The sequence below is a fragment of the Aspergillus campestris genome (assembly GCF_002847485.1).
Source record: "Aspergillus campestris IBT 28561 chromosome Unknown P168scaffold_6, whole genome shotgun sequence".
NCBI lineage: Eukaryota > Fungi > Ascomycota > Eurotiomycetes > Eurotiales > Aspergillaceae > Aspergillus > Aspergillus campestris.
Window position 1 is genome coordinate 1,342,141 of NW_020194341.1, and position 18,602 is coordinate 1,360,742.

The 18,602-nt window shown below is 50.1% G+C and overlaps 9 protein-coding genes across 9 annotated transcripts; 3 read left to right on the plus strand and 6 right to left on the minus strand.

The window, feature by feature from the left end:
- Window positions 1-11: 11 nt before the first annotated feature.
- P168DRAFT_235819 (enoyl-CoA hydratase/isomerase family protein) lies at window positions 12-1,015 on the minus strand (the record flags this gene model as incomplete). The annotated part of the gene is made up of 4 exons (XM_024833492.1): window positions 12-123; window positions 239-591; window positions 681-740; window positions 809-1,015. 4 exons carry the CDS (start codon window positions 1,013-1,015, stop codon window positions 12-14), a joined length of 732 nt encoding a protein of 243 aa, XP_024693023.1.
- An 878-nt stretch (window positions 1,016-1,893) lies between these two features.
- On the plus strand, window positions 1,894-4,300 carry P168DRAFT_343960 (dynamin family protein; the record flags this gene model as incomplete). The annotated part of the gene is made up of 3 exons (XM_024841840.1): window positions 1,894-1,921; window positions 1,971-3,985; window positions 4,064-4,300. The coding sequence occupies 3 exons, from the start codon at window positions 1,894-1,896 to the stop codon at window positions 4,298-4,300; spliced, it is 2,280 nt and encodes a 759-aa protein (XP_024693024.1).
- A 679-nt stretch (window positions 4,301-4,979) lies between these two features.
- On the minus strand, window positions 4,980-5,409 carry P168DRAFT_158187 (uncharacterized protein). Its single transcript, XM_024832842.1, has 2 exons — window positions 5,219-5,409; window positions 4,980-5,153 (listed from the first exon to the last, which is right to left on the minus strand). Exons 1-2 carry the CDS (start codon window positions 5,369-5,371, stop codon window positions 5,112-5,114), a joined length of 195 nt encoding a protein of 64 aa, XP_024693025.1. The 5' UTR covers window positions 5,372-5,409; the 3' UTR covers window positions 4,980-5,111.
- Window positions 5,410-5,868: 459 nt separating this feature from the next.
- P168DRAFT_290497 (uncharacterized protein) lies at window positions 5,869-6,286 on the minus strand. The gene is made up of 2 exons (XM_024837223.1): window positions 6,099-6,286; window positions 5,869-6,025 (listed from the first exon to the last, which is right to left on the minus strand). Exons 1-2 carry the CDS (start codon window positions 6,255-6,257, stop codon window positions 5,978-5,980), a joined length of 207 nt encoding a protein of 68 aa, XP_024693026.1. The 5' UTR covers window positions 6,258-6,286; the 3' UTR covers window positions 5,869-5,977.
- Window positions 6,287-6,822: 536 nt separating this feature from the next.
- On the minus strand, window positions 6,823-7,370 carry P168DRAFT_290498 (uncharacterized protein). The gene is made up of 2 exons (XM_024837224.1): window positions 7,160-7,370; window positions 6,823-7,090 (listed from the first exon to the last, which is right to left on the minus strand). Exons 1-2 carry the CDS (start codon window positions 7,313-7,315, stop codon window positions 7,064-7,066), a joined length of 183 nt encoding a protein of 60 aa, XP_024693027.1. The 5' UTR covers window positions 7,316-7,370; the 3' UTR covers window positions 6,823-7,063.
- A 1,606-nt stretch (window positions 7,371-8,976) lies between these two features.
- P168DRAFT_236040 (uncharacterized protein) lies at window positions 8,977-10,582 on the minus strand (the record flags this gene model as incomplete). Its single annotated transcript, XM_024833504.1, has 2 exons — window positions 8,977-9,642; window positions 9,710-10,582. 2 exons carry the CDS (start codon window positions 10,580-10,582, stop codon window positions 8,977-8,979), a joined length of 1,539 nt encoding a protein of 512 aa, XP_024693028.1.
- Window positions 10,583-11,590: 1,008 nt separating this feature from the next.
- P168DRAFT_269353 (GMC family oxidoreductase) lies at window positions 11,591-13,626 on the minus strand. Its single transcript, XM_024835133.1, has 3 exons — window positions 13,191-13,626; window positions 11,902-13,133; window positions 11,591-11,852 (listed from the first exon to the last, which is right to left on the minus strand). Exons 1-3 carry the CDS (start codon window positions 13,571-13,573, stop codon window positions 11,650-11,652), a joined length of 1,818 nt encoding a protein of 605 aa, XP_024693029.1. The 5' UTR covers window positions 13,574-13,626; the 3' UTR covers window positions 11,591-11,649.
- A 706-nt stretch (window positions 13,627-14,332) lies between these two features.
- P168DRAFT_327381 (uncharacterized protein) lies at window positions 14,333-15,844 on the plus strand (the record flags this gene model as incomplete). Its single annotated transcript, XM_024841234.1, has 7 exons — window positions 14,333-14,387; window positions 14,437-14,743; window positions 14,803-14,942; window positions 14,994-15,114; window positions 15,165-15,207; window positions 15,257-15,319; window positions 15,385-15,844. The coding sequence occupies 7 exons, from the start codon at window positions 14,333-14,335 to the stop codon at window positions 15,805-15,807; spliced, it is 1,152 nt and encodes a 383-aa protein (XP_024693030.1). The 3' UTR covers window positions 15,808-15,844.
- A 619-nt stretch (window positions 15,845-16,463) lies between these two features.
- P168DRAFT_327382 (MFS general substrate transporter) lies at window positions 16,464-18,514 on the plus strand (the record flags this gene model as incomplete). Its single annotated transcript, XM_024841235.1, has 8 exons — window positions 16,464-16,598; window positions 16,648-16,793; window positions 16,844-17,018; window positions 17,066-17,191; window positions 17,249-17,320; window positions 17,386-17,701; window positions 17,790-18,109; window positions 18,186-18,514. 8 exons carry the CDS (start codon window positions 16,464-16,466, stop codon window positions 18,462-18,464), a joined length of 1,569 nt encoding a protein of 522 aa, XP_024693031.1. The 3' UTR covers window positions 18,465-18,514.
- Between the last annotated feature and the right edge of the window lie 88 nt (window positions 18,515-18,602).

Here is an 18,602-nt window from a genome sequence, read left to right on the forward strand (position 1 = left end):
TTTCAGCCAAATCAAACCTTGGCTTTTGCAGACAAGGACGTCATCCTGCCATGCACGTAACTGATCTTCTGAAACTGTTGCATGGCATCCCCGTATAATTCGGCTCGCAGCAGGGCATAGACACTAGAAGAATTAGCCTCTCATTCGAGAAAAAACAAACCAACAAAAACACGTAAGAGGAATGAAAAAAAGGATTGTCATAGAAAGAAAGAAGGAATTTAATAAAGGAGAGAAGTACCCCATCTTCGCCTTCGGCGCCCACTTCTCCCCCATCTGGATCGCAACGTCCAACATGCGCTCCGGCTCAGCAATGGCATCGACGACGCCATCTGCCAGCGCCTCCTTTCCCGTCCAGCGGTGCGCTTCGAGGAGCATCTTGCGCGCGATCTGCGGCCGCAGTTTCAATCGCGGGAGGAGGCCGATCCCGTCGAAGTGCAGGCCAAGGTTGACGGGCGGCATGCAGAGGAAGCCCCGGTTGGCGTTCATGATGCGGTAATCGTGGGCGAGAGCGAAGGGACAGCCGCCGCCGAAGGTGTGGCCTGTGATTAGAGCGATGGTGGGGTAGGGGAAGTCGAGGATTGTATGGAGCATCTTATTCATTATTTTCTTTCTTTCTTTTTTTTCTTCGACGACTATACATAGGGAAAAGCAATGGGCCGATGGATGTATATGGGGCATACCGGGTAAAATCCATCAGTATTTGCAAAAGGGTTTGTGTCTGGTTCATCGAGGTCGAGACCCTAGTAGATGTTATTCCTGATCGCCAGCAAAGGTACAATCCCAGCTGGTATGGGCATGGAACACCCACCGTACACCAAAATTTGTCGTCACTCCCACGCGTGATGACCGCCCCTTCGGAATCGGGACCTAGTATCTGCTGAATTGTCCGGAAAGCTCTGATGATCTCTTGACAGTACCAGGAGGTCAGGCGGTTCTCTGGGGCCTTTTGCATGGTGATGATGAAGACATTGCCGCGGCGGTCGAGGGAGAGACTGTTGAATGTGGGGAGTGACATGTTTTTCTGTTTACTTTCATGTAAAGATGGTACTGGAGAGCAGTATGGATTGTAGGCATTAGGAAGTGAATATGGTCAGTAGTACTCTACAGGTATTAAAGAGATAAATTGACCCCGCTTAAGCTTATGCCGATTGCCGAGAGGGATCGGCAGCCGAGTACCAGGCCGATCCATGTGGGGTATCTACATCTGAGACTGGGATATTTCACGAGAGAAGAGAGATGAGAGAGGGCAACGAAGAGAAGAAGATATAAGAGGAAGTTTCTTTGACCGCTCATTCTTATTCCTCTTTTCAAAAATAGTGGATTCAAGTAAGCTCAAGTGTATAACAGTTATAAAGAGTTATATTCACAGTAAATCCAAAGCTAGTATACTATTGGAGAATGGTTATAGTATGGTTAGTGAATCATCAACGGGTTTATACCTAGCTGGTATATATGATATGTGACAATATCAGCCTTTGTGACCAGTTATAGAATCTAATATTGTTCTTACATTAAAATTGAGGTGAATAAACTGGAATACAGAAGGTCAATGGCAATGACGAGATCATAATGTAATGATTGAAGGTAAAATGTTACTCTTCCAGGGGGAGAAGACTGTCATATCGCGAGCTAGTAACTGCTTCTTGTTTTTGTACCCAGGTCCTAAGATTCATACTCCTGGTTATTCTGGTAAAAAACAAGAGTCTTTCTACTTTCCTCTCTTGTTTATTTCTTACTTTCCTTTCCTTTTTTTTTTTTCTTTTTCTAGTCTACTATCTCAACATCCTGAACACCATTACCCCCAGTTCTTTTGAGTTTCTTTTCGCAATCTTTGCAACAACTGCACGATTCTACCTCTTGTTGCCGAACGATTTTGAGGTTGCATCAGTTGGGATGTGGAATGAGGCTCTACCTCTAGCCGGTAAGTGATAGATCTCGGTTCGAGGAAGAAGAGACTTATGTAGAATAAGGTCCATCGGACGGCGTATCGAATGGTCATCTGGCCACAGCAGCATTGGGATCCCTAGAAACCCACGAGCAACGACGCGTCCTAGACATTGTCTCGCAGTTGCGCAAATGTGGACTGGAAAGCGTACTCTCCCTGCCACAGCTCGTGGTCTGTGGCGATCAGTCTGCAGGCAAAAGCTCAGTGCTCGAGGCCCTGACCGAAATCCCCTTCCCTCGCAAAGACAACCTGTTCACACGGTATCCGACAGAGATCAACATCCGACCCGCCCCAATCAACTCGTTGCAGATCAAGGTGATCCCGGATCCTCAGCGATCGGACGAGGAGCAGGCTGCAATCCGCAATTTCCGTCAGACTATCACCGACTTCGGTCATCTTCCACGGGTCATGGAAAGAGCAACGCAGCTGATGGGAATTGATCGTGGACCGGATACCAGCCAGACCCGGCGAGCATTTGCCCGTGACGTGCTTAGCGTCGAGATCGAAGGCCCCAATCGACCGCAGCTCACGGTAGTCGACCTCCCTGGGATCATACAGGCGGAGACAAAGGACGCATCTCAGATAGACGTCGATATGACGGTAGAGATTACGGAATCATACATCTCACAACCGCGAACGATCTGCTTGGCTGTGGTGTCGGCGACGAATGACTATGCCAACCAGCCGATCCTCAACAAGGTCCGCCACTTCGACCCCAAGGGAGAACGCACGCTCGGTATCATCACCAAGCCGGATCGACTTCCTCCGGGCTCAGACACGGAGAAACAATTTGTTCAGCTGGCAAAGAATGAAGATATCTTCTTCACGCTCGGATGGCACGTCCTGAAGAACCGGACGTTCGAGGAGGCGCAATTCTCTATCGAGGAACGAAATGCCTCCGAAGCGGCCTTCTTTCGAAAGGAAAAGTCGCTATTTGGCAAACTCCCTGTAGAGCAGGTCGGGATCGAGGGCTTGGTCAGCCGTCTCAGCCGACTGCTGTTCACTCATGTCCAAAAGGAACTCCCTCGGCTGCAAGAAGACCTAGAGGTGGCCCTACGCGAGACCGCCCAAGAGATCGACACCATGGGCATATCCAGAGCTACCCCCCAGGAGTGCCGAACCTTCCTTTCCCAGCTGGCGATGAACTTTTACGAAGTCTGCAAAGCGGCGGTCAATGGCCACTACGAGGGAAATTATTTTCAGTCCAATGTGAACAGCTTCTCCGTGAAGCGCCCAGAAACGATCCGTCGACTGCGGGCGGCAATCCAGTTCATGAATCAATCTTTCGCTCAAGAGATGCGTAAAAACGCTCATAAATACCAGATCAGAGGACTCGGTGCAGACGCCCCAATCCCTAAGGATACGGCACTAAATGAATCCAAAACTAATGGTGTTGATGGCGAAATGCAACCCCTGGACGAGTGCACGAGTGACGAAGATTATAACCCGTTCCGCGACATCAGTCGCCCTCAAAACATGTCACATCAAAAAGCAATTGACTGGGTCAGAAAAGTAGTCACCAGGGCTAGGGGACGCGAGCTTTCTGGCAATTTCAACCCACTCGTCATCTCTGAGTTGTTCTGGGAGCAATCATCGAAATGGCGTCTCTTCGCTCAAGCACACGTAGAGCAAGTATCCAATGTCTGCCACTGCTTTCTGAAAAGCTTGCTCAGGGAGAAAGCCCCACGAGACACGCTTTCCTGCATGTGGCCTCTGATCGTGGATGAAATGAAGGCACGGCAGAGACGTGCGATGGAAGAACTCGACAAGATCCTGACTGATACCACAAGCTGCGTGATCAACTACAATCACTACTATACGGATACTATCCAGAAGAGTCAGTTTGAAAGACGCAAGGGCGCATTGCGCGACTGTATTTCTAGGGCAACCAGCGTTGTAAGGCCCACAAATATGTCCAACAAAAACACTACATCGATCGATGTAGACAAAGCACTGAATATGTATCATGAACACATCGATCCCAATATGGACACCCACAGTTCCGAAGAGGTCTTGGACTGCGTCATCGCTATCTACAAGGTATGCCTCTCCTCTGCAGCCTAAGATCTACAGTCCATCCCGTCAATGCTTAGCAGCTGATATCGAATTATACTCCAGGTATACCAGAAGCAATTCGTAGCCAACGTGACCGTGCAAGTCATCGAAAGACACATACTTCGAGATTTGGAGCATGTACTCTCCCCACTGACACTGTCGAGACTGTCAGACTCCGAGACGCTTGCTCTGGCATGCGAGCCGGGGACCGCCAAGAGACGACGGGAGTTTCTGCAGGGCCGACTGGCAAAGCTCAACGAGGGCCACAAAATTCTGCAGGAGATCGTGACCGCTGTTTGATCTTCAAGAACTTTGCTATTTATTCTTCTAGGTTCTCTGGTTCAGGTTAGTGCGGTTGATCCCGTGGCGGGATAGTAATAGCAATAATGTTAGCATCTGCCTTGGTGGTATCAAGTATAGAGCTATCAAACTATTCAACAGAATTTTATTAATTTGCTGATCCAGCCTGCCTCCATATAATCGTGAACTCATATGGACGCGCAGTATGAGTGGTCAGTGCTGTAGTCGCTAAAAGTAACTTCACCAACCGAGTGCCTCAACATCTAGACTGGTTGGTCTCGGGGAATATAGACCGCGTGTCCGCCATACTTGCTCCTATAACACGAACCAAAGCTGCTCTTCATGTTACGGTTCCGGAATGTACCAGAAACACACAATGACCTCGAATCCCCATCGTGTCATGTCATTGAAGCCTGACAGCGCGAGCTTATCTGAAATGTGGTTGGCTCAAGGATGACAGGCTTCTATTGAGATTGTCGATTCTTTCAAGTATAATAAATTAACTAAGACTGAGAGAAATTCCACATTCTTTGGCCTGGCATGTCGAACCTCTGCGTCATATACCTGATGAAGTTAGAACTACGTTATCTAGAACGAGTCACTATGTGATAGATCGCCTCATGGCGCCATGCTTACAAAATTTGCTGAAGGCAGAGTGAGGGAGTCGGGTTTCTCATGACAGGAACATCACAGTACTGCCCAGTTCCATGTTTGAATTTATAGTTACAAGCATTTCAATCCCAAAGACGTACCCCATACCTGTTGTAGTCCATCAAAGCTTATAGGGAAAAGGCACTTTGACCCCTAATAGCTACCCCCTAAAGATCTTCGGGCTGCAGCAGGCCCAGCAGCCCTAGAACATCGTTAGAAAAGAATAAATGAATGACAATAATATCAGTCGGTATGCTTGAAACTTACGCTGGCCATCTGGGTTGAGTCCGTCTCAGGAGGACAGCTGACAGGTTCATCTTTACAAAAGTCCAGACAGTTGCTAACCGTATCAATTGGGGTGAGATTAGCCAAGGCAGTAGACACAGTCAAAGCAGTAATAAAGATAGAGTAGAAATGCATCTTGAGTGCTCACGAAGAAGGAATATGCTGCGTGACAGTTTTCAAAGAGGTGTAATCCCACCTGGAGGGATCATCACATATTTATATTGATTCTTTGTTCGCACTTCTGATAATACCGCATTTGTTTACTCGGTAGTCTATAAAACAGATTGAGTTCAGACATAGGATGCTCCACAAGGTATTGATATCCTGCAAGGGATGCTCCACCAGAGGTGTGGGTACATAATAGACCTAATACAGATCAACTTAGGATGTTTTACGCGGAGCTTACAGCTCAGCTCGTTCCTTGGCGAAGGCTCAAGAGTTGGAAAAACTCAGCTGGCATGAAACCCACGTTTGGATGTCTCATATCAACCGAGCTTATAGATCTACTAGATGAGCTGTGTCCCTACATCAGCTTCACTCATTGCAGTATCCTTTACATAATAGTTTACTAATGTGGACAAATTGAGATCGTCGAGCTTCCCATGACAGGAATAGAATAGTGTTGCTCCAATGTTTGAAAAGCTAGCTACCAGTAGTGCAATCACAAGTACGGATGCACGACAAAGGTCCGTTGCAGTCAACCAAATGCTCATAGGTGAAAAGCATCTCGACTCCCATTCTCTACACGGGCCATTGATAGGACATATCACGGCAGCAGGTCCAGCAGCCCTAGAATATAATCAGACAACCAATACCCAAATTGTCACAGCACAAGTCAGTATGGAGTATAGGAGAGACATACGTTAGAAAGCTTCTTTGGGGGAGACTCGGGAGGGCAAATAGAGCGCTGCTTTTTGCACCATTTGAGACATTCTCCTTCACCAAGGTGGTCAGGCCCTTCTGCCAGGGCTGTAGACACAGTCAAAGCAAAAGCGGCAATAATGATAGAGTAGAAACGCATCTTGATTGTTCAATAGGAGGAAAGTTTTCTGGAATGGGTTGGTTTTTTGAAAAGGATTGGGACGCCACCTACGAAGATGGGCGCATCTTTATATTGGTGCTTCAGTAGGACTTCTGAGCTCAGACAAAGGATATCCTGCAAGGGATGCTCTGCAAGGGCTTAGCATAAAGTTTGAGATAGCTCAGCTGGTATAGACCCACTTTTCGGATATCTCATACCAATGCTGAGCTGTGTCTCTGTCCGACTTTGTGGTCAGTTTAAATCTGCGGCGCATCTATGAAGTGAATAGACTCTGTTCTTCCAGGTCTGCCAACTGAGGGTCTAATACTCCAAGGGGGTAGTCTAGATGCCTCATACCCAATATACCGTTTAGTATAGGGATATGAATCATATCAATCCCGACCAAAATGCCCGGTGCATTGGCTGAGATTTAGTAACATGACACTCAGTCAAAACGCGTACTTGAAAGGAGCACTCATATGAAAGAAAATACTTGACTAGACATATAGTCAAGATGGGTCTGTCAGTGCCGATCTCATATATGATGTATTCTAAACAGGTCTTGTAGTATGGTATACTACCTACTGCGTACAATGATATGGTGCCGAAAAGAGATACCACTCAGCTACAAAAGTCACCATGACTCTTTTCGTGCTTTGTGAGTAACCTCTATCACATCGTATATCTCGACAAGCTACTCCGTACTAGCTACCAGCATTACCACCCCAAGTACACGGAAGGAATCTGTTGCAGTCCACCACGGCCCATATGAGAAAGGTACATTGGCTCCTCTTCTTTACCCCCAATTAGGTGGCATGGCAGCAGGTCCAGCACTGGTAGAACGCAGTTAGATCACGTATATCAGGATAATCATAACACTGCTCGATATAGTAGGGACATACGTTATCAACATGGTGTGAGTTAAGGTGAGGAGGGCAGTCAAAGGGTTCAGTTTCACACTCGAAGAGGCAATCAGTAAGAAAATTTGGCGGGTCGGCCCTAGCCAACGCAGGAGAAATTGTAAAGAAAGCAACAGCAAAGATCAAGGTGAGGTGCATATTTACTGGTTTAGAATATGACCAATGAATATGGGAGGAATCGGGATGAATTGTGTGGTTATTCTGAAATAAAAATGATACCACGTACAAGGATGCTTACCGGTGTTCCCGGTGTGATATTTATATTGATTTTGTTCAACAAGACCCCTTGCAGCAGGTGTACTTTGAGTTCGAACAAGGGGTTTCCAGCCGAGCTGAAAGCCTCGGATGTCCCGCAAGGTGAAAAGGAATGTGGCGCATGGGATTTCCTGCTAGGGGTTTGCCCTACAGACCAGTTTTCTAGTTCATGTTAGTGAGTCAGTAACTCAGGAACACTAATTCTGATGGTTGAATGGTACCCAAATCACGCTACCTTCGGACTAGACATACTACGATTTGATATGGGGCGAACATTTGATTTTGGCTATCAGCATCTTTTTGTAGGATTCCCGAGGAGCGATAATTAAGCCCGCTTCAGTCACCCTTGCCTAAGTTCGGTGGTTAATCATAATGCTCCATGTAATAGTGTAGTGAGTATACTTTGGTTCCAGCCGATCAACAGCAGATCATGCTCCTGATCGTGATTAATCCCTACTCGTTTCTCTCAGGCGCTGAATCGGAGGACTCCAAGATAGCCAGGCTGCAACCTAGGGTAGGGTTTAGTGGTATAAAAAGCTAAAGGAGTAGTTCTGATGGGCCTACTAATCTGTTCTCAGCGGTTAGCCTAGACAATCCTATAAGTAATAGACTACATAGTGACACAAAGCTGTCAATATAAGCAGGGTTTATGTAATGAGTACCAATAGTCTCTTACCTCTTCTGTGTTTGCTATGGATACATACTCGAATATACCCCCCACAGTAATAAACTGCAAGATCATGTAGATTCGACCAGACAGCTTACTTACGTGAGATAGAACCTGTTAGCAAGTTCTCCCGATGGTGGATCGAGCAATACGAGTGTCTATGGACAATATATCCTAAATTCAGGTTCTATATAGTCTATGCAACCTATGATATCACGTCACTTTATATAAATGTGGTAAAGAATACCACTCGGCTACAAAAGATATCTAGACACTTCTGAGCTCTGTGGGTACCTTTGGATAGCCAATCTTATATTGCGACAATAAACGTCGTTGAAGCGCCTTGGCATCAGGGCTTGCTTAGCTTACAAGTGGGGGGTGCGGGGGGTTTTGCGGGGCGGATATGGCTACATAGAATCCTCTTTGCTAGTGGAGCGGCCTTTTTGAATTTGAAAAGCGACTACAGTACGTCAAGGCAGTCTAATACTCCCTAGTACCGAGTTCCAACCCACTACTTTAACTAAAAAAACAATCAACAGAATGACACTTATAACCACACCACTCCTCACACACCTATGGGAGAACGCCCAGGACTGCCCCACCAACGAACGTGCCGCAGCCAAGCTATGGTCCTACCTGTGGAGCAAGCACTTCTTCACAGCCAAAGAATGGGTCATCTCTCCCGAGCCTCTGGCGTTTGGAGAAAACGGGGGTCGCAGTGTGGATACGTTGAGGTGCATTCTGATCAGGCTTGGATTATTGGACGAACTGTTCGTGAAATTCTAAGTACTACTCAGTGAATAGACCAGTGATTATTCCCTTGGTGTTTGTGTCTTGGATGATAGCAGAATTGGTGCATGCCATATCCTTCCTCTGTCTAGTCTATTCTGATTTGATCCCCACGCTCACTGAACCACCACCTGATTGTGCCGCTCGCGGGCAGATTTTGCCATGTACTCTCGCCCCTCGTGAGCTCCGATCCGTATACGCGATTGAGAACATCCTTGATATAGTTTTTTCCGTCAATAACGGCGTTCACAATGTACGTAGGCCGATCGACCTCCTCACTGACATCGCGGTCCCATCGAATCTGTCCGATCGCCTCCATGTGCCCATCGTCGTAGTACAACAGGAGACCAAGACATGGACGATGTGACTGGTCGGTATCGCGGCAGATCTGCGCCTTCGCGATGTTACAGAGGGACGCCGATGTCATGTACCAGGTGCCGGCGAGTCTGTCTCCGTCCGGCGCGAATGTAGGGGGGTCCATGTGGATATTAGCGGGCAGGGTCTTTCGAGCTTCGACGCTCGACTCATTGTCACATGTCACTCCTATGTCTTTGATATAGTTCGCGTCATGGTTATAGTAGGAGCCGATGGATTCGTCCAACTCGAAGTTTGGCGCGAGATTTAGTCCGTCGTGGAAGATACCCGAGATTGGCCCGTCGCGAATCCCGCCCAACAGCTCGTACCGGTATGGTCCGTATACATCGCTGGGAAGTTGAGGACCGAACGTGATGGTTCTCCCGCGGGATGTGAGGAGCTTAGTTGGTGAGTCACGAATCGGCTGTATCAGGGTGCTGTATCAGGGTGGATTTCTAACTTACCACCAAGGGCGGACAGTTCCCATGATTACCAAAAACGAGTCGCCGCACCCATGCTGCAATTATGCTTTCCTGGGGATTGAACGGGAAGTACATCCAGTGCTTGTGACTTTCCGGCCTGCGTCGATACATCAAGTCAACGAACGCTCTGAATGTCGTTGACGTATCTGTCAGACCGTGGATCCCGACAAGCCCATACTGTGTACAGCAGGCCAAAAGTCCCCGTACGTGAGGATCAAATTTGATATAATGTACGCGGACGTTGCCGAGCGATTTTCTTGAGGCACGATAAAAGCTCGTTAGGGGAACCGTAGGCGGGCAAGGAGTGCTCCAGATATAGGGCACTCCACGAAGCTCGCGTTCGAGTTGGATCCTTTTGATAAACAGGCTATTGCTATTCACGAAGATCTTTTGGTCTGTGTCGCGCACAGGCAGAACTTCGTACCATGGTGATTTATCGAGTAGAGGAGCGTCGGCTGTGTGTTCCAGAAACTTTATTCCACGGACGCCAATGCCATCGACGGACGCGACGATCTTGCTGATCCGTCTGGGTATCCGAAGTTGAATTTGATCGGACAGTTCGGTGAATCTCAGCGGTTTGTCACGCAGACGTGACACGTACGACACTCCATGGTAAGTGATGCGGGATATCCACACAGTTCGGGTCTGGTCTAAATTCAGCGAGTTTTGCTGGGGCTCCCGCTTCCCCTCCAGAGCTCCCATCAGTCGCTGAGTCTCCCCGAGAACAGTCAGGTACCAACATGGGCCCATCACTTCGCAGATCCGCAGCAGGATCTCTGCCGGCAGTTGCTCGAGCAGGTCTTTTCTAAAGATTTTACGGAGGATCTTCTCCGCGTGCTTGCTGAAGAGGCCTTCCATAATCGATGTAGTCACATTGTGTTTGTCATCATGCGGACATACATAACGGGGTATAGAGGCCTCCGCCAAACGCTGCCAATCCGCGGGAGTGGGAGGCTTTTTGGAGGCGTCGTAGGTTGCGACAAACAGTCTATAACAAGTTGGATGGAATCTAACCTGTTGAAACGGCAAAAGCGTATAATTCTGGCATGACCGTTGCCCCCTGAATACCGCGGGGAGCTCCTTATCAGGGTCTGTCCAGCAGGTTAGAGGGGCACAGGGCTGAAGAAGAAGGGTATCACACCAAGGATCAGTGGCCCGGCAGTTGCAGGGTGTCTGCAGATCACACATAAGGACCGTTCATTTCTAGCATAACCAGCGTTCATGTCGAAGTATTATATGCTGGGTGTGATGTATCAATTGTTGGACTGATGGGGCGGAGAGAGTCTATGATGAGAGATGTAGAAAAGACGGCAGCCCTAAAAGAACAGAATATAAAGGCCACTACGCTTAGTAGTCAGGTGACTAGGTTCTTCTAGCTTAAGGCCTCCAATAAGTTGTCAAGGGTTAGTCTCTTGTGCCTATCAAGATATAATAGGATCAAAAACATACTATTTGGTATTTGCTCATGCAAGACAGTGTCTCGAGGATGTTTGACTGAAGTATGATATTTCAGCCAACATATCGTGGGAGGGTCGAAGAACAACAGTCAAAATGTGTGAGAATAGTGATATGTTGAAATTATGGAAAGGTTGCAAGTTGTAAGGAGAGTCAAAATATCAACAATAAGAAAAGCTCTGCAAGCATTGCACGTCCAAGCATTGCACGTCAGCTAAGATATTAACTGATTGCAATCACTCCACAATATCACTCCCACAGGTCACGGAGTGGCATACTTCTATTTGCGAAAATAGAAGTCAATATTGAAATAGTGAATGAGCACCTGCCACAACCTCTTCAAAACAGACTGTTCAAAGGGTATATTGTATATTGGTCAGAACTTCTTCAAGTTATACATAGAACTACAGTCTTCATGACCATACTAGTTAGAGTCGAGGGACATACGACTCCTCCAACAATTCAACAAACTAATGACAATCAGCTTCCAATATCATCGCTGCCGCCTTCTCAGCAATCGCATACACCGTCGCCTGGATATGCGCCCCAATCTGCAACGGCATGATACTGGCATCGACGACCCTCAGCCCACGAACACCGTACACGCGTAATTGCGCATCTACTACACCGGCTTGTGCGCCCTTTTTCCCGCCCATCGCACAAGTCCCAACGGCTTTTTATGTCAGTATATATGACACACGTCAAGGGAGAGGAAAACTCACGATGCCAATCGGTCATGGTACAGTCATGCACAAACCGGTCAATATCGTCGTCATCCGGTGCGGGAAACGCCCGTCGCGCAATGATGTCAGCGAGTGGTGGTGTCTGGCACACTCTGTCTCCAAAGTGCAGACCCAGCTTCATGACTTCTGTGTCGAGGTGTCCGCCTGCGCCCTGGTAGTAGCGTGGGTCGATGATGGGTGATTCGTCGACGGTTGTTGCCGGCTCGTTGGGGCCTCGTCGTGGATGGATGTGGATCGACCCTCGCGAGAAGGGATACTGCAGCATTTGGAGCATTGTACCGTACTTCTTGTTGTTTCCTGGCTCGGGCGTGAAGAAGGGGCTCCAGTTGCCTAGGTCGAAGAGGTACTCCACCTGTCCCCGGCGGCTATCAGGGCGGAATGGCCGGGCGATCAGGGCGTCGTGGGGGTGTTGTGTCTTCTGGGAAAGGGTCTCGGCGTGCTGGTGCAGGGTTTGCACCTGGTCTGGCGGGGCGAGAGTTGACAGAGCACAGTAGGCGATGGAGCAGGGAAGGATGGTCCAAGGTCCGGTCCGCGAGGCGGCATACTCCTCGTCGGCAGCGGCGCGCTGGGCCGGCGTGTGGAGGAGATCGTCTCGCGTGGTCAAGTCGGCACTTAATTCGAAGACCGTGGCGGTCATCATATGCTCCTGCAGATTCTCGCCTACATTCGGGTTGTGGATTTTGACGGGAATCCCGGCTGCCTCGAGGACGCTTCGATCCCCGATCCCCGAGAGTTCCAGTAGCTGTGGTGACTGCACGCTCCCCGCAGACAAGATCACCTCCTTCGTTGCAGAGACGGTGAACTCCTCCCCGTTGCAGCGCAGCTTGACGCCTTTAGCGGTCCACCCGTCGTCTTCTTCCAGGAGTATCTCCAGCACCGTCGCCTCGCACAGCACCACCAAGTTCTCCCGGTCTCGAATCGGTCGGTAGTACGCCGACGCGGCATAGCTGCGCTCCTGTCGGTGCGGATCCACCGTGCACACCATATTCCATGCGCCGGAATTGCACCCCCCCAGACTGTCCGGGCTGGACTCGACGCCCATCGCATTCAATGTGGCGTGCCAGAAACGATGGGATGGTCCATATTCGCGAGGATGCATCGTCTGCACCGGCCCGGCCACCCCGTGGTGCTCCGCCTGATAGTTGGATTGGTGCGATTTCTGGTGCGCTTCGTCGGGGGGGTGGAATGTCTCGCTGCGGAGGAAGAACTGTCTACTCTCGATATCAGCATCGTCCATCACAGAGTCCTACAAGAGAAAGAAAACATACTGCAACCCATCCCACCCCCACCCCTCATTTCCCAATTCCTCCCACACATCGTAATCTTCGCGATGTCCGCGATTCCACGCCATCAAGTTCAGCGCACTCGTTCCCCCCAGCACCTTGCCCCGCGGCCAGGCCAGCGCCCGCCCGTTTAGACCCGGTTGCGCGACCGTCTCGAACTGCCAGTCGTATGGTCCGCCCAGGGCCTCGCCGTAACGACCAGGGACATTGATGACGGGATCGTCGAGGGCCGTGGGGCCGGCTTCAATGACGCCGATACGCCATTGCGACTGTTCGCTGAGTCGGGCGGCTAAGGCTAACCCCGCAGTGCCGCCGCCGACGATGAGGTAGTCGAAGGGGGTCTGGGAGAAGGAACGCGCAGGAGTCATGTTGATTATTTTGATATTACTATAAAGTTTATCAACCAACAAAGGGATATTCAGTATTCCATCGTGGGACGCGTACGAAGACGATCCAGATGAATGGTCCGTGCTGCGGGGTCAGCATTGGGCCTGGGAGTCACGGACTCAAGAGTCGGACTATTACTGGATCAAGACAAGACATCATACTACTCAGTTACCCACTATCCTGGCGCAATGCAACACGGCTTGCGGGATTAAATTCAAATTGACCCGGTGTTAACATGCGACTACTAGGGTACGCAAGTTCCTTTGAGCGCCCTGCCGATCACCGTGCCGATGGGCCGTGATCACTGGTGGTGGGAGCTGAATCCTTGGTTGGGGGCTGCGACTATCGACGGGGGGAACATCTTAGGGTTTGGCCCGTCGGATCCACCCACGCCATAAGCGTCGTCCGTGGCTGAGAGATAAGACCATGTCGTGGGTGGAGATCAAGCATGCCCAGGAGTAAGGATCGTCGGTGGAGCACGACTCAGGCCCCAAGACCGAGGGGACGAACTCTGACCAGGGTTCGTCGTGACGACTTGTTGGGCTGGCTTGGTTACATTGGTTGACGATGAGCTGAGCTGGGGGTTTTTCAGCGCCACTGGCGGGGGGAGAATGCATCATCTGGTCTAAAAGAGAGGCGGACAGATCGTTCCCTTTATCCATTGTCTTCGTCAATATCCTGCCAATGCATCCGACCAGCCTCTAAGACCGAATGGATGCGCATGTCGACCTTCTCCCATCATGGATCGCTTCGCTCAGGAACTGCTCATCGAGTCCTGGATCCTCTACGTGATCGGTATTGAACTACACTATCAACTGCTGGATGGACGCGACTGACGGGATAGGGATCTTCTGCATTGGCTGCCGACTAGCCTCCCGACGCATCGCCAAACAATCATGGGGGAAGCTCGAAGTCGACGACTATCTGATGTGTCTCGTGGTGGTCACCTTTACCGGGGTCATGGTCTGCGTCAACCAGGTCTCCATCAACGGTAGCAGCTACATGTCCCCCGAGGTTGCCGCCACCCTGACGCCGGAAGCGCGTCGGTCGGCGGTCTGGGGAAGCAAGATGACATTTGCCCTCGAGCACTTTACGCTGAGCTCGTTGTGGCTGGTCAAGGGGTGTTTGTTATTGGTGTATAATCGATTGACGTGGGTGTCATTACCAGTTGGCCATGTTGGGACAGAAATCGCTGACATGCGATCTCTAGGTTAGGGCTGCGCGAGCATATCGTCGTCAAAGCTGTAGCGGTCTATGTCACGGTCTCGTTTGTCGTAATTGAGATTCTGTTCTGTGCGGTCTGGTGTGGCCCTCCCATCACGATGTATTGGGATGTGCCTGCCAAGGAAGGTATGTTCTCACGATGAAGCTGTACTGGTGGGGATACTGAGAGATCGATAGAGCAATGCGCCAGTTACTATAACCACCTCATAACCAGCACCGTGTTCAACATCTCCTCCGATCTGATGATGCTGTGTATTCCTTTGCCACTGCTTGTGCGCTCCCGACTACCTTGGAAGCGGTATGTTTTCTAACCGATAGGAGAGAAAACACGAAGTTAACTGTACGCAGAAAAATTCTCCTCTGTCTAGTCTTCAGCTTAGGCGTCTTTGTGGTATGAATACTTCCCAGCCCTATCTTCGTCTTCTCGTCTAACTCTCCAGGTCCTTATGGCCATCCTCAATCGCTACTACAACTTCTCTGAGCAGCACACCCTAACCTTCCTGGTGGGTCATATTCCTCCACTATCCTCACGGACCAATCCCCAGTCAATCAAACCTAACATCCCCAGAAATGGTACGTCGCCGAAGTCTCCACCGCAGTCTACGTCGGCAACCTGCCCCTCCTATGGCCTCTCCTCAAACGCGTCTTCCACCTGCACACCTTTGCCCAGTCCCGTCCCACCAAGAGCATCTCACGTCCCAGCGCCTACCCAGCTTCACGATCCCGCGGTCTCACCTCCCGCGGGGTCCCAGCCAGCTCAACCGAATCCATTCTCCACGAGGCCGACCCACCCGGCATCGACAAGGCCGGCGTCAGCGACTTTGAACACGGGATGGAGCTGACGCCGATCCAAGAGCGAGCATACCGGGCAATGATAACAGCCGAGCGGGGCCAGTCGCCTATCAAAGACAAAGGGACGGCTCGGGAGGGTAATGACTCTGGCGAAATGGGGATCGTGCGGACGGTGGAGGTGCTTCAATATAGGGAATGATATCCTTGCTAGTCGGGGTCCACTTAATTTACTTTTCTGTCTTTCAATTCGCGTTCTGTTGTGGTTTTCTTTTTTTAGACATGTATTTTAGGTTTCTTTCAATATACCCCTCTACGGATTCGCCCGGCGAATCCACTCGCATAGTTAACATTCTTTCCAGACCGTAAGATCAGTCGCAATATAGCATACCCCTTTCCACGATCAACTCAACACACAATGCATTGTCCAGTGGAGCTCACCCCAGACTGATCGGGTATAGCGATCGTCAGGTTGGTGTTCAGACCTACAGCTTAGTTGCATTAGCCTCGACGATCGATTCCTATCAAAACCTCGCGAGATAGACAGACGTATCGGGAGTTGACCACGAGTAAGCCGCCACGGGTCAGCGTGGTGTTCGGGCTAGGGTTTCCCCGGAGGTCTATCTCGATCTTGTTTCAGATCTTTAATTGCTTGAGTTAATTATGAGCTGAGCTGGGCCGGGTATCGTTGCATTTTGGTGTTTTCTTTTTAACCTTGCTTCCAGCGAGGCTGACTACATTGCATTGCATCCTTGGCTATTACATTCTTATTGTTTTTTTTTTTTTTTTCTATTTTTGTTTTTTGTTCTTCTTTTCTATTCTCTCATCCCTGCCACATGCAATCCCCTCCTGCATATCATGTCCGATAACTTCATCCCGGGGACGGTCCTGCTCGTCGACGACGCGCACGAGCAGTCTACCAAGCATGCGACGGGCAAGCATACCGAGATCGTGCTTATCCCGCCACCCAGTGACGACCCTAATGATCCCCTGGTAGATCGTTTCTTCGTTATTCCACGTACATCCTCTAACAAGACGATAGAATTGGTCCCCCGGCCGCAAGAAGCTGCATCTGGTGCTGCTCTGCGTCTACACCTTTTTCCAGAATGGTCTGATCAACTTCTACGGCGTGGCCTACGACGGTCTGGCGCCGGATCTGAACACTACGTTTGATGGGTTGAACACGGGGTATGTCTGTCTTCCATTGATGTATATGTCTAGGTGCTTATACGTGATAGGAGCGCCATCCTCTTCCTCTTCAGTGGCGTTGGTTCCACCTTCTGGCAGCCGGTTGCGATGAAGATCGGTCGACGACCGGTCTATATCATGGGCTTGCTCCTGGCCCTGGTGGGTAGTATCATGGGCGCCGTGCAGACTGAATGGGGCGTGTGGGTTGCTTTCAACGTGTTCTGGGTATGTCTTCTCACTTCTGGTGTGAACTATGCTAATAGATAGTCCAGGGCGTCGGATGTGGTCCCAAAGAAGGACTGCCCCAGATCTCGCTGCAGGATACGTATTTTGCGCACCAGATTGGATCCAAAGTGGGATATTGGGCGCTGTCGTATAGTGCGGGGGCGTTTGTCATTGTATGTTTTTCTTATCTTTCACTTTTGATTAAATGTGCCGTCGCTAATATGGTGAAGCCCCTCGTTGCCGGATACGTCTACGTTGAGCTCTCCTGGCGCTGGTGCTTCTGGATGACGGCCATTGGATTCGTATGCTCCCGCCACCCCCCCCCCCCCCCCCCCCCCCAGCCGACCACTCAGTACTAATTGTATAGGCCATCATGGCATTGGTCTTGTTCGTCGGTCTGGAAGAGACACTCTACCCCCGAACATACGACACCCCGTCTTGCGAAGGAACCTCTATAGATGAAGACGCCAAAACCCCCCATACCACGACGTCCTCGCCCATTGCAATGAAGACCTACCGACAGACTCACCCCCTCCACTCATGGGGTGCCAATCCCCACGAGTCCTGGAGCAATCTCTTCCTGCGTCCGTTCCAGCTCGCTCTGTTTCCGCCTGTTCTGTGGGCAGGTATTTTCACCGGTGTCTCTATCTGCTGGTGGGCTGCTATCTTTACGACTGAGTCTCGTGCGTTTCTTCTTCCACCCCCCACCATCCCCTTCTTTATACATTTACACACATATCAAGAAAGAAAAGTAATACTAATACACACTAGAATTCTTCACCTCCTCCCCCTACAACTGGTCCGGCCAACAAGTTGGCCTCACAAACGCCTCTGCCCTTATCGGCAGTCTCCTGGGCACCCTCTACGCCGGCAACCTCAGCGACTGGTTCGTCGTCTTCGTCGCACGACACAACCGCGGCATCCGCGAGCCCGAACACCGTCTGTCTCTGCTGCTCGCCACCGCCATCTTGACTTCTGCCGGTCTCGTCCTGTACGGGGTGGGCGTCGACGTCGGTCTGCCCTGGCCCGTTCCGGTCGTCGGTATGGGCATGATGGGGTTCGGGTTTACCGCGTCGTCGATTATTGGGGAGGTTAGTATTTCCCCCCTCCTTCTCCTAGTCTTATATTTGTTTTGAATATAGGAAAAGGTACTGATGATCATGATAGACATACGTCCTCGACTCCTACCGCGCCGTCGCAGCCGAATCACTCGTTCTCATCAACATCTTCCGCAACCTGATCGGCATGGCGTTTGTCTTTGCTGGTCAGCCGTGGCTGATTCATTCGGGCATTGGGCCCGCCTATCTCCAGATGATGGCTATGGGGCTGATTGCGCATTTGTCGGTCGTGCCGATGATGATCTGGGGGAAGGCGCTGAGGGCTATGACTGCTGGGCGGTATTTGCGGATGGTGGAGGAGAGGGGGATGCCGAGGGAGTTTGCTTGATTTTCTCCTTCTTTGCTTTTGGTTTCTTGTTTCAGACTGTTTAATGTTGGGGGTCTATCTTTCTTGGGGTGGTGATATTGTTTTCTTTTTCTTGGTGAATGTGTTATTATCTGGAAGGTGAAGTGCAAAATGATTGAT